Genomic DNA, 13462 nt, shown 5'->3' with positions numbered 1-13462 from the left:
GACCCAGGCGTCCGGGCTGGAAGGCGGTGCTGGGAGCACTGGGGGGAAGGCGGGGGGGGGGGTGGGCCGGGGCGCTCCGGCTTTGTGCCTCTGCAAATATTGCTGCAATTGGGTTTTTGCAGCAGGCTGAACCCACCCCCCCCCCCCCGCGAGTGGCGGCCGTGCCCTCCCCACGCCGCGCCGGGGGGTTCGGAGCGGGGGACGCAGAGCGCAACGCCGGATGGTTTTGTTTCGTTTTTTGTTTTGTTTTGTTGTTTTGTTTTTTTTTTAATTTTGGGGGGAGGAAGCGGTCTTTTCGCAAAGCAAAGGAAAAGATTCGGGTGATGAAACAAAACCACTTCGCTTTCCGCACCGTACCAACCCCCCCTCGCCCAGCCAGAAATAGAAGCCAGGAGGGTGCTGCGGGTGGGGGGGACCCGCTCAGCGCCAGCCCCGGACCCCGACCCGTGTCCCAGACCACCACAGCCCTCGTGGAAACTTTTAGGATGATGTTTCCACCTGCGTCCCCCGAGTGGGAATGGCCCCAGTGGGGTGAAGGTACCTCGGGGACAGAGAATGGAGCCGCCGGGGTCACCGAAGATCGCTCCTGACCAGCAGCTTTTTGGGGTTTTCTGGTGGCGGCGTCCTGGGGGTGCTGCTGGCCGCTTGGCACGTGCCGAGGCGGGTGTCGTGGCAAAGGGGCTCACAGGCGGGTGACGCACAGGGACAACCTGCCCCGAAGCTGGGGACGGTGACTCAGGAACACGGGGCGAGCTGGCACACGGGGCGGGGGTGATGTCGGCTGCCCATGAGTCACCCGTGGAACTGTTGGCCGCCACAGTGAGTGGGGCCAGCCAGCCCAGCACCTCCATCCCTCCTTCCCGTGGCCCCCTTGGGCCTCTTCCTGGGGGTCCCGGTGCAGAACCCCCACCCCTCCCCAGCTCGGCCGGGGCGTTTCAAGCCCACCAGCGCCCTGCAAAGCTGCTGGGTGCAGGCGCAGCACAGCCCACCCATGTTTTGGGGCCACAAGAGGCCGGGGCGGACACGGAAACGGGGCGTCTGCGTCAAACGAGGCGATTTTCCCAGGCGCCGGAGCGGTCGGAAACAGCTCCCTCTGTTTGTGAGCTCTTTGCGGCGCGATGGGAAAGTCTGAACACTGTCCCGCTCCTTCCAGCGCCAGCTCCGTCCCCAGGGAAGCAGCAAACGAGCTTTGGATCTTAATTACAGCTTCCCCGGGCAGCAGGGACGGAGTATGTGCCACGCGGTGGTGGAGGGTGCCTGCCCGTGCCAGTGGGACACGGCTCAAACACAAACCCACCAGCAGCCCAGTCTCTGGCCCCTGTGGCATCTCTGCATCCCTCAGTGTGCCCAGAGAACTGACAAACTCATGGCATCAATGAGGGCTGCTGCAGCTCCCTGAGCCCTTCACACCTGTAACCTCAGATCCTAGCACTGGATGTTCCCCCCTACTCCAGCACTAAAAAAATCCCCTATTTTTCCTCCAATTTTATTATCCTAGGGTTTTGGTGTTTTAGGGCATGGGGAAGGAGCAGGGCCGCCTCCCCCTCCCCGCTCTGGCTAGGCCTTGGGCGATGCCGCAGGCTGCAGCCGCTGCAGCTCCAGGATGCGGATGAGGAGAAGGAAGCCGATACTCAGGAGAAGCAGCCAGAAGAAAACCCAGTAGTGCTGCGGGAGGAAGAGCCACGGCCGCCACAGCTCCACCGGGGACCCCTTGGACCTGGGGAGAAGGTGACCGGGGACACTTGTCATCTGGGGTGGAAAGCAAATCCCACCTCTGCCCCAGCTGAGGATGAGGAGGGTTTTTAGCTCAACCCCAAACCTCACTGGCCCTTTTGCAAACCCAAATGTAACAAGTCCAAAGAGGGCACAGGTGACCCGCAATGCACAGGGGAAACTGAGGCAGAGCAGGGTTGAATTGGGGCAGCCAAGCAACATCCCAGCCTTCCATCACCAAATCTCCCAGCCCATTTCCCACGTGCTGGCCACTGTGGGACCACAGAGAGTCCAGCAGCAGTGAGGAGGATGCTGGGCACACGCAGGGTGCTGCTCACGTCAGCCCAAGCGGCTCCGGCTCCTCGGCCCCTGCACTTGAGCCTCTGCCACCTGCCTCGGCCGCCGGCTCCCCGCTCATGGCGCTGCCCTGGCCCTGAGGTGCCATCTCATTCCTGGGGAGGGAGAGGATGGGCTGCTGTGCCACGCCATGTGGGCCAGCAGCAGCCGGTGCTGTGGCCTCCCCACCACCTGGCACCGTTACCTCTGGGTGCTGGGCTGGCGCTGGACCCCCTCCCTCTCCAGCTCACTGGCCGGGGCTGCTCGGCTGTCAGGGCTGGCACCTGGCTGGGCACCGAAGGTGGGAGCATCAGTGGGGACCCAGGCACCCGGTAACACCGAGTCTGGGGACTCATGTCCGACAGTGGGACACAGCTCCCACCCGTCCCCGCTGCGCGTGTCCTTACCAAGAGCTGCTTGGGGATGACGGCGATGCTGACTCTGCGGCGCGCAGACCCCTGCAATGGAGGGGCTGGGGGTGAGCACCACACTGGCTGCCTCCCAGTGCTCCCCATCCCCTTCCCTCCCCATCGCCTCCCCAGCATGGGCAAGGGACACCGAGGAGGAGAAGGGACACTGCCAGCCTCCCACAGGCCCTGGCGCTCGCTACGGGGAGAAGCTGGAGAGCTGGTGAGATGAGGGAAGGTCAAAGCCAAGAGGTTTGCGCCTGTCCTTACTGCTTCAAGCCGTGCCAGTGGGGCTGCCTGACGCCCTGCCCGAGCGCTCCCCTACCTCTTGAGCTGTAGGGGAATCAGTGCCAAATTCGAGCTGGTGCTAGAGAACAGCCAAGCCTGCGGCTCTCGCGCTATGACCCTGCAATGCAGAGGGACCTGCCTGAGATCTCCTGGACAAGCAGCCCCCAACCCTGGGCACCCTGTCTCCCCACAGCCCTCTGAAGCCACCCCTACATTTTGCCTTGTTCCTGGTGCTTCTAGCAGACCTTGCCCGCAGCGAGCAGCTGGCAGGAGTGGCATTGCCTGGGGACTAGCGGGTGCGTGGGAACCGCCGGACAAGGGAGAGTGGCAGAGCATGGGGAGGCAGTGGCTCTGGGGATGCTGAACTGGGACCAGTTACCTGCTGGAAAGTTCGAATCAGGGGGTGAGGCCTCAGCCGTGGCTCCGTGTCATCTGAGAGCAAAGAGAAGCAGCCTTATGTCACCCCAAAAAATTAAGTTGGGCCTGATGCACAGACGGTTGCAAACCTCCCTGCCATGGAAAGCTGTCCTGGCCACGTGCTCTGTGCTTGGCACAAGTCACGGGGTGCCTCGGTGGCGGGACCTTGCTCGCAGGCACGGCGATGGCATGCGTGGGGTTTGGTGTCCAGGGACAGAGCGTCCTTTGTGTGCCCCGTGGCCCCCCTGCCCCGCATTCCCAGCTGGGCCGCGGGACGGTGGCTCTCCGGCCACCAGCACCTGCTCCCACGCTGCGTCTGCTGTTACACCAGCCCCTCGCATTTGTCATCGGGTCCCAGCTGTCACCTGCCCCAGTCCCCAGCTCACGCAACCCGCCGGCTCTGTGGCACAGGGTCACACTGATTCCCCAGAGGGGTCTGGGACTAAATCCCACAGGGTCGCCCTGGTGGCAGAGCCCACCTCACCCTGGGTCTCCGCCAGCTGCCGGTTGCGGGAGTTTTGCTGGATCAGGCGCTTCATCTCCTCCAGCTCCGCGTGCTCCCGCATGTGATGCCGCTTCAGGTTCTCCACGTGCTGGACCATCACCTCCGCTGCTCGGCTCATCCGGGCCTCCTGCAGCCAGTGAGGATGGAGGATCAGGTCCCCCCATCTCCTGGTCCCTGAGGACCCAGGTCCCTGCCAGTCCCTCATGGTGCATCCTATGGTGCTTCCACCCAGGGGGTGCAAACGCATCCCCTTCCTGCGCCCACGGACAGGCAGATCCCTGGCACCTCAGTACATGCAAACATGAGGTCAACGCCAGCACCACGTGGAGGAGGGACAGACCCCAGCAAGCTCAGGGACTGGTTCCCCCAGACTAGGCACAGCACCCTCCTCCATCCATCCTGGCCCTGGTGAGGAGCCCCAAGCGATGCACAGACCTGTTGTACGGCCCCCAGCTTCTCCGCGGCGCTGGTTGCCCTCTCAATGGCAGCTGCCAGCACAGCCAGGCTGTGCTGCAGCTGCTCCAGCATCTCCTTGCAGCCCACGTCAGTGCAGGATGGGCCCAGCCTCTGCGGAGGGAGAGAGGGAGGATGGAGCTGCTGGAGCCAGGACTTTGAGTTGTTCAAACCCTCTCCAGGGCTGGAAGTCCCCAGCAGATGCCAGCCCCCTGCCCTGGTGCCCACCTACCTCCAGAGCAGCCCGGCACTGCCCCAGCTCCTCCTGGATGTTTTCCTCCGCTGCGTCCCGTGCCCGTTTCTCCACCTGCACCCGTTGCCGCAGGGTGAACACGTCGCAGCGAAAAGCCAGGGCGAGGTGGGCAAAAGCTGCCTGTGGGGTGGGAGGGTGAGAGATGGGACAGAGGGTGAAGGGGAGGCCACCAGGGCCATGCCCTGCTGCCCCCAAGGCACAGACAGACCCTCCTAGCATACCACCATGCAGGGCTGTGCTAAGGATAATTAGCACTTGCCTTGCCCCAGCACCCATTAGGCTGCTGCACACTGGGAACAGTCCCCGTGAGATGCCAGCCTGACCAAGACACGTCCCCCAGGCAGCTGATAACGCATGGAAATCCCAAACCTTCCTGGCAAGAGCAGACGCCAGGCAGACGCCAGCCCTCGCTGCAGGTTCCAGTTGACAGCGGAGCCTGACTCAGCCCTGGCGCTCGCACGAAAATTATTTTTATTAGCACAGCTTCCGCCACCTCCCCGGCTAAGGGCGCTCTCGGTGAGCTGCAGAGCACTTTGTGGGATTGCCGGGCGCGCAGAGGACGGGCTCATCTTGCCGTAGAAATGCGGCTGCCAACGAAAGCCAACAGCATCGCCGGGAAAGGGATTTGTAAGGCAGCTGCCAGGGGACTGCGGTGTCTGGAGGGCAGCCAGGAGTGGGGCACAGCCCCAGGGCTGTGAGCCAGCAAGGTGTCCGTACCTCTGTCCCCCTTCCCCAGCCCACCCACAGCCCCCAGCAGCCCTCACCTCCACGTCCTGCTCTGTCAAAGCCACCCTGCGAAAAGAGAAGTGCTGTCAGAGACGGAGGCACCACGGGGACTGCGCACTGAAGATGCCCTTGGTCTGCTCCCATGGGTGCCAGCCACCATCACTTGGGGATCCAAGTGCCCCTCGCCTGGAGAGCGGCTCTTGTGCAGTGGAAAAGAAGGAAAGTCTAATCCCTGGATGACATGGTGCCCTGGGACCCACCCCGTCCCATAGACCCCAGAGGGACACAGGTGCTCACTGGTCTTACCTGTGCAAGCCGAGTCTGTCCAGCACCGAGAGCTCGCTGGGGAAACTCAGCAGTGGCTCCTCTGGGGTTTCTGCGTCTGCAGGGAGGCAGTAAGGCCACGGGAGAGACCACACGTGAAGGCGTTTACTTGTCCTTTCCTCCTCCCTCTGCCCTCCTGTCCTGGCAGGGAGCAGGTGCCCATAGCGTGGGACTGTCCCACTTCTTCCTCCAGCATCAAAGGGGCTTCAGGTCCCCCCAGGCCAGTCGCCCCTTCCCCATGTCCCCACCAAGGGAGCAAACCCCATCAGGCCACGCTGTTCCCATGCTTGTCCCGAGCCACTTCAAGCCTTCCCCTAAGGAAACCCAGCTGGGATGAGGCATGGGGACTCACCCACCTTCCTCGGTCCCATCATTGTCCCCAGTGACCACAGCCAGCTCCTGTCTGTCCGTGCCTGGCACCTGAGGGGCACAAGGGCACTATTGGAGCAAACTCCTCCCTGGTGCTGGACACATCCCAAAAGGGCAGTACCAGGCAGCTGGGGGTCTGAGCAAGCCTGAGGGGCCAGGGAGGGAAGGGCCCCCCCAAACCTGTCGCCCTCCCCTCCCTCTTACCTCGCCGACGCGCTCCACGCTGTGCTCGTTCCCAGCCAAAACCCTGTCTGGGTGCCTCTGGGGACTGCTCATCCTCCCTGGGGACAGAAAGGGTGGTGGGAGCTGGGCAGCAGTGTCCTCTTCCCAGTCTGACACCACTTTAAGGGAGACCCCCAAAAACATCGCTGGCATTTCTGCAGCCTGCAGGTTCCCAGGGGGCAGGGGCTGGCAGGTGTCCCCCAAAAATACCCCTGTGGGGTTAAGGGAGCTGCAGCCAGGCTGGGCCAGGGCAGGGGGAGGAGGGCGAGGGGTCCAGTGCAGCGGGTGGGATACAGCTGGTGAGGCAGATCCAAGGGATGAGGTCAGGGTCCCTGGGCTGGAAGCGGTGTGGGGTTGCAGGCAGGTGCTGCCAGGCCAGGAGACACCCTCCTGCTGGACCCATGCAATGCTACTCAGGGAAGGAGGGTGCAAAACCCACCCCTTTCCCCCCATCCCCACCCTGGGGTGCCCTTACCTTCATCTGGAGATGTGGGGAGCCCAGCCAGCTCTGCCCGCTGCTCCCTGCGGAGAGAAGCCAGGCTAAACCCCAAAGAAACTCCGGCAGCAGAGGCAGCATCCCACCCCCTCCGTCCTCCCCCAGCCACCACGGCACCCTCGACAAGATGCTGCCCCGCACCTGGGTTCTTTCCGAGCATCCTCTGCAGCCCGCTCCGTCCCTGTCCCCGGCCCCGCTCTCCCTGGCAGCAATCCCCTCCGCTCCGGCGGCCACCGCAGAGCCGCCACCGAGGAGCCCGCCGAAGCCGCTTCCAGCCAGGAATGAGTCACCGGCCCACGGCCGCGCTTCTCCTCTGCACATTATTTTTTTTTTTTTTTTTTTTGGCCCTGGCTGCCAAGCGGACCTCGCTGCGAGCCCGCCTCTTCTCAGACACCACAACAACCCCAGCTGCTGGCAAAGCCCCCGTGCCATCTTGTGTCACTGCCAAGGCCTCAGTACATGGTCCTGCACCCCAAAACTGCACCAGGATGGCCTCATCACCCTAAAACACTGTCCCGGGTGCAAGGAGGTCTGTCAGCACTGTAGCATCCCTGCTTGCCGGGTCTGGGGATGCCAGAGCACGCCGGAGATAGCAAGTCACCTGCAGTGCACGAAGATATAGGGGCTGCCCTCTGTGGCCTCATGCTGGAGCTCAGCACCCAACTGGGAATGGGCTTGAACCCCCAAACTTTGCTCCTGGTTCTGGGAAGAGCTACAACAGGGCTTTTTCCTCTCCTCCCTGCAAGCCTGGGGGTTGCTCCCCAGGAGCGATGGCCGCAGGAGAAGGGGCCGCTGTGCTGAAACGATGCTTGGCACCTCCGAGCAGCATGATGCTCCAGCCAGCTCCGGTCCCTCCTCACCTGGCATCGCCGTTCCTGTCCCAGAGAGCCCTTCGTGCACATACCTCCGAGGTGAGGGGCTGGGTTGGCAGCTCGTCCTCTGCCGCTGCCACCGCCGTCGCCCCTGGGCGAGTCCCTGCGCCTCCTCTTCCCCTTCTCCCAGCGAGGTCCCCTTCATTTGCGAAGCGCGGAGGCTCCAGGACCAGCACACCTATCATGAGAGACACATATTAGCTGCGCGCAGATGGGAGAACGCCTCTAAATGTTATATTTTTAAAGTGTTTTCTCACCCAGCAGGAGCTCCAAGCTCCTCTGCTTAGCGTGGAGGCATCTGTGGGAAAAGAGGTGGGGAGGCCCGCTGCAATTCAGGAGGGTGCTGCTGGGATTCAGGCGGGTGCAGAGAGGCAACGAGGAATTTATTACAAGCCCTGTTTCTGTGCAGCTCTGAGGGTGGACTTTCCCATTCGCCACCCCCGTTACCCTCCCACGAGGTGATCCTCGCTTGGGGTTCACGACACGGGTTGTGTCCATGGGGGAAAATAAGTTTGCACCCACCTACCAGTGCGAGCACCCCGTGCAGAGCAGGAGCAACCTGCTGTACCCCAGGCAGGGTACAGTCCCATCCCCGAGCATCCCACTGCCAGGCTGGCTCCCACATAGACAAACATAAGAGATTCTGGAGTCCAAGAGAGCTTGGACATCTCATTTAAGCGGTTTTGCAATGTTTAGAAAGCAGAGAAAGCTGGCAGAAAGTCCAGAGTCCCTCCCCCAGCCCACGGTAAAGTCACTGTGCAGAAGGGACTCTCCTGCAGGACATGTCTACTCTGGACCTGTGCCCATGGACATGCAGATATGGGGCAGAAGGTGTTATTTTTTGGCCACGACAAGAAATACAGCAGAGATTTAAGGGGACAGAGATCAGGGACTGCTTGAAGCCCCGCATGCCTGTGCAAAGCCTTGGCTGAGCTCAGTCTAGGTCACCCCAGCTCCAAGCGGGGCCATCACCCATCTCGCCCCCATGCCAAGCAAGGCCATCACCCATCTCCCAGAGCCTGCTCAGACCAGATAGAGGTAAAAGCAAGCAGCACTTGGCATCTGCCAAAACAAGCCCATTCATGCCTATACACCGGAAATTGTCCCCGATACCTCCACCCAGGGGCTTGGGAGCCACCAGGGATCAAGCAAACCCGTCACATCAGTGAGCATCAGAGTTTTCCCGAGGGCTGGTCCCTGCTGCAAAGCGCTCGCTCCGTAACAGCCGCGGCAGACTCTGCAGCCTGCTGATTCACTACAGCTCAGCCAGCTTACAGACGCTCACTCGCTCCTTAACTTTGTTTTATGGATGGAAATACTGAGGCACGCAGCTTGTTTGCCCAGCGTGGCATAAATCACCCCCCGGGAAGCCAGACCGAGCATTTCCCTCGGTTCGGCAACTTTACCAAACGCTCCCTGGGTCGTTACCTGCCTGAACTTGTCTCAAGCAGCCGAAGGCAGATGCTGGGGCCACCCAGCTCGGACCCAGTACTCGGCGTTGGTGGGTCCCCAGCAGACCCGGGAAGGGGGGTCAAGGGATGCGTCGCAGCTGGCAGATGGTGGGTCGAGGGGTGCCGGGGCCCCACGCTGTGCAAGCTGCCGGCGGCAGAGCCTCCCCGGAGGGAAGAGCGACCGCATCTGTGGCAGAAGGAGCTGCCAGGAAGAGCTCGATGCGAGAAGGCCTTTAAAGGACATGCACGAGAGCGGCTGGGAGCTCCCTGCGTGGGGCCAGGGAGGGCTGAGCGGTTTGCAGGTGGCCAGGCCACCTCTGCTTTTGGTGCAGGGCCAGATCCTGCACCCGCTCCTTGGAGGTGACAGCTGTTACCCAGAGCTGGAAGACACCCTGGCTGTTCCCTCTGTGCCCAGTGTCTGCAGAGCAGAGCAGACCTGAGTCTCAGCATCTCGCTGGCAGGAGGCTCAGGTCAGGGTGGTGGCACTCAGGACCTCCATGGAGATGGAGGATGCCCTGCTGCCTTCATGGGGGGCACAGCATGAGGCTAAACCAGGCTGGTTGACGAGGAGCTCCTGTAGTATCATATTTGATGATGCAGTGAAGCCGCTCTGCCCAGGACCCCATCCCTCCTGCCCCTCTTAGCAGCCCCATTTTCCCCCCAGCCATCACCCTCACTGCCCCTTCCCCTGCCCGACCCCTTTGCTCAAATCTGTCACATCCTCTAAAGCCGCTTTCTTCCCCTAATGAGCTTACATGGAGTCACACTCGATGCTCAGCACTACAGAGGAGCAGGCTGCAGGCTGGCAGCCGCCGTTGGCCCCCCCATGCCTGGGGACCCTGATATACCACGAGGAACGAGGCAGGTCCTTGGGGGTCTGCAAATCTCATAAGCCCCCAGAAGTCAGCCAGCAAACGGCATCTCCCAGCCCCAGGGCAGAGCTGGCCCAGGCTCAGCCATCTGCAGAGAGTGCAGGATGTGGCCCCAGGGCCAGGGAGCAGCAGGGAGGGCTGAGCGAGCCCATTTGCAGCTCTGAAGCAGGAGCTGTGCTGTGTCACAGTGGGATGAGGCTTCTGAGATGGCCATCGGCAACGATCCCATCAAGGTCGGGATTTCAAACGTCCTTGAAGCTTCAGGGATGGGTTTTCCTCTCTTGGGGAAAACACCCCCTGCTCAGACCTGACCAAAAGCAGAGCTGCTGAGAAATCATGAGCCATTTTAGAGAAATAGCCTCAAATTCCTGTGCTGTCTTCCCTGTAACGCACATACTGAGCAATACAAACAGCGATTAGCACCAATTAACAACAATTAGCACATCCTAAGTTCACATGACCAGCACCAGGAAGACACCAGACCTGCTGAAAGGCAGACTGGCACTGGCACTTCTGCCTTATATTTTTATATATCCTCTCCTCCGGGATTTCCTCTCTTCCCCAGGCCCTTAAGTTTGCTGTCCATCTCCATAAGTTTCCAGGCACAAAGGATGACCAATTGTGCTTCTTTTCAGAGAAGGATCTGCCAAGACACGCTTTCTGGCGTGAGCAGAGGTCGTGTGGCTCAAGCCCTGAGAGGATGCTCAGGGCTTGCAGTGGCAGGGCTGGGTCCATCCCTCCGCTGGGTCCATCCATGCATGTCCATCCGCAGGCAGCCAAGCCCAGGTGCTGTGCGGGGCGAGAACCCCTGTCCCTTTCCCCCAGTGCTTTCCCAGTTTACTGTCTGGCTGCTATCTCAAAACGCAGGTGAATTCTCCAGGCATGAAGTCAGGTTCGCATTAGCATTGCCAGCCCCATCATGGGGCTAACTCACCTCCGGGCACCCCTTTGTTTCGGAGAGGGGAGACCAGAGACCCTTCCTTTGGGCTGAGACTCAGCAGATGGAGCCCAGCACCCGATTGCTGTGATGCCATTCCCCTCCTTGGGGACCTCCCCTGCCCGCGTTACAGGAGGGTCTCCTTGGGCACATGGGTCTAAACGATATTATTTTATTGTTGAGTGCTTTTTCTAGCCAAGCACAAGGTCCCTCCTTGACAGATTGCAAGCAAGCCTCCCGTAGCAAGACATGGCCGTAAAAACACCTTCACGTCATGACGTGGAGCAGACAGAAGGTAGAAAACCAGCTGCCCCCAAGGACTGGCAGAGTAGCCTCAAAGGGTGGTGAGCTCTGGGGATAGAGGACAGACACCCTTGCATGCATCAGCAGCCTGGTCCTGCTGGTCCCCTCCCTGCAGAGACCCTGCTTCCTCCCCGAGAGCAATAGCCTGGAATCAGGCAAGCAGCAGATCAGGCTCTGTAGCCTCTGCTCCAGTGTCCTGGCAGGCCCACGGCTGCAGCAAGTCACTCTGTGGGAGGGACAGACCTAAGGCACGTTGGTTCTCCACACCAGCATAGAACTTTTCTGCACAAAAACTCCTCTTTTCCCTCCCACACACACATGCTGAGGGGTTCAACAAGAGGCAATGCCCCTCTTTGCAAACCATCCCATTCAAAGAGCCCCTAAAAGCACCCAGGGATTTTCATGTATTCTTATTTTTAACCTGGGAGCGTGATGATTATCATCTAGGTATTGCAGGGCTTCAAACAAGCAAAAGCAGCCCAGCTCCCCATGCACAGACCTGTTCAGTGGGGATGAACAAGACCCTGCTGGGAGATCTCCAGTCCCGAGAGGCAAGTGGCACCAAACTGCTGCTGGCTCTGGCTTTGCCCCTCGTGTCTCCTTCCAGCGAGGTCCCACCAGCGACGGAGCAGCCTACTGCGACGGCATCTTCCCAAGGCTCCTCCTGAAGCTGAGCTGAACTCGCAGCTCAGACCGCAGAGACCGTGGTCATCTGGATTATCCACTTCTCGGAGGAAAGCGGCTCAGACCGACACTGGCTGCTACTGCTGATGCGGCAAATGTGATTTATTAGGTCTGTGCAGGGGGCCCAACCATAAAGCAACACCCCAGCCCTCCAGCAAATTCATCTTTTTGTGGCCCTGATCTCCCCAGCTGACAAGGACCTGGCAGCCACCAGACTACCCAAGGGAGAACAGAATTCTCTTATGATGATTAAAAAGGTTGTTGGAAAAAAAAAACAAAAACAAACCAAACCAAAAAAAAAACACAGACCAGGAAGAGGGTTTTTGCTTCTTTTGGTTCAGTTTTAAACTTCGGGCTGAAAAATAACCCCAAAAGACTGCTGAGCCTTCCCCTGAGCAGTTCAGCCTCACATCTGGGTGTCACAGCTACGGGATTTCAATGCAAAACTGCACCAGCATATTGGGGGTTACGCGTGTGTGATGAACAGGTTGTCACTGAAACGCAGTCACCTCCAGGGAGAAGCAGGGCTACTCCATCAGCTCCCAGCACTGCTGCAGGAGGAGACACAGCAACTACCTGGACATGCCTGCAGCTCCCGTTTGGGAAGGGGCAGCCCCTTAGGGGATGGACACAGACCATTTTCAGGAAAAGAAGTTGAGTTCCAGCCCTTTCCAACAAGGTGCTGTATGGACCAAGGCAGTCTGGCTCCTACACCGCTCTGACGTTTGGTGTTTAATGTCCATGGCTGCAGCGTTTGCACACCTCTGCCCACCCAGAAGAGGTTCTCTGCTGTCTGATCATGGCACCAAGATGTCACTTGAGGAGTGGAGAGAGCATCTCGTCATGAAACTGGTTCAAAAGTCAGCGTGGGAAGATGGGGAAGCGGCAGAGTGGACAGGCAAACCCATGCGATTGCATAAAATTAACTTCCTTAAAAAAACCTCACCCTTATTAGGCCAAAAAGGGAATTCCCCTCAGTATCATGAAGAAGGTAAGGCTCCACAAACAGAAGAGGAAGCGGATAAGGAACCACTGTCAAATATCCCAAGTAAATTGGCTGAAAATTATATACTGCCTTCTATACACAGCCTAGAAAACGTCTTAAGACAAAGCTTCAGACCTTTCACTTCACCAACACTGCTAATAAATCAGGACAAGGACAAACACAGCCCTGGCTCTCCCTCCGTTCCTGGATAAAGTTCTGCTGAACTATAAAAACCTGACTGATGTTTTATGACACCCTCTTTGCACTGTTCAGGCTGGATTTTAAAGTTCTTGAGAAGGTCAAGAGGAGTCAAAAGTAAAGTTTTCCATGCGGGTGCTACCAACCACCACATAAACAAGCAGTCTTCCCCCAGCATGTCTAGTGTCTCCAGGGTTTGCTTCCAATTCTCCTAACATGATTTATCTTGCACGTACACCCCAGAGGAATCCATGGTACATGATAAGCAGCAGCCAGGAGCAAAAACAGGGCTAAGAAGTCTCTTTCCACAAGCCAGCATAATGCTTCCCAGCAGACCAGGAACCCCCCCCGTTGCAGTTTGCAAAGCTGATTCCCTGCTTGACTACTGTTTCTTGCAAAAACCCACGTAGGCTGGCCCAAAACGCAGCTCCCAGTATCTCCAGATAAGCTGGAAGCGCCAAGAAAAGCCTGTCAAAATGAGACCGTTGCCTGAAGAAACCAGTGAGCAGTTACAAAACCAAACATCCATCAGGGAAGAGCCACGCACCGCAGCCACATCTCAAACTCTTCGGTGCTGCTCGGTCCATAGAGACGCCGGGGCTTCCCCACGGTGCTCCGGATACACACGGCACGTGCCTTCTTCCCCTTCTT

General features: G+C 59.4%; 1 protein-coding gene across 1 annotated transcript; it reads right to left on the bottom strand.

The window, feature by feature from the left end:
• Positions 1-1557: 1557 nt before the first annotated feature.
• Positions 1558-7707, bottom strand: LOC147526825 (uncharacterized). The gene is made up of 15 exons (XM_086627408.1): positions 7639-7707; positions 7414-7559; positions 6489-6535; positions 5996-6072; positions 5779-5842; positions 5405-5480; positions 5137-5164; positions 4352-4492; positions 4102-4233; positions 3646-3793; positions 3124-3176; positions 2457-2507; positions 2255-2337; positions 2052-2165; positions 1558-1717 (listed from the first exon to the last, which is right to left on the bottom strand). The coding sequence occupies exons 2-15, from the start codon at positions 7524-7526 to the stop codon at positions 1558-1560; spliced, it is 1287 nt and encodes a 428-aa protein (XP_086483534.1). The 5' UTR covers positions 7527-7559; positions 7639-7707.
• Positions 7708-13462: the final 5755 nt, after the last annotated feature.

This window comes from Tauraco erythrolophus, chromosome 27 (genome assembly GCF_009769465.1).
Source record: "Tauraco erythrolophus isolate bTauEry1 chromosome 27, bTauEry1.pri, whole genome shotgun sequence".
In the NCBI taxonomy this organism is placed as follows: Eukaryota; Metazoa; Chordata; class Aves; order Musophagiformes; family Musophagidae; genus Tauraco; species Tauraco erythrolophus.
The sequence above is the reverse complement of the archived record's forward strand: the minus strand, read 5'-3'. Positions and strand labels throughout refer to the sequence as shown.

Coding starts and splice junctions, on each gene's coding strand:
- LOC147526825 (XM_086627408.1), bottom strand. CDS start 7,526: ATGAAGGGGACCTCGCTGGGAGAAGGGGAAGAGGAGGCGCAGGGACTC. Junction 5,165..5,404: donor GACAGACTCGGCTTGCACAG/GTAAGACCAGTG, acceptor CTCTTTTCGCAG/GGTGGCTTTGACAGAGCAGG. Junction 4,493..5,136: donor TGACAGAGCAGGACGTGGAG/GTGAGGGCTGCT, acceptor CCCACCCCACAG/GCAGCTTTTGCCCACCTCGC.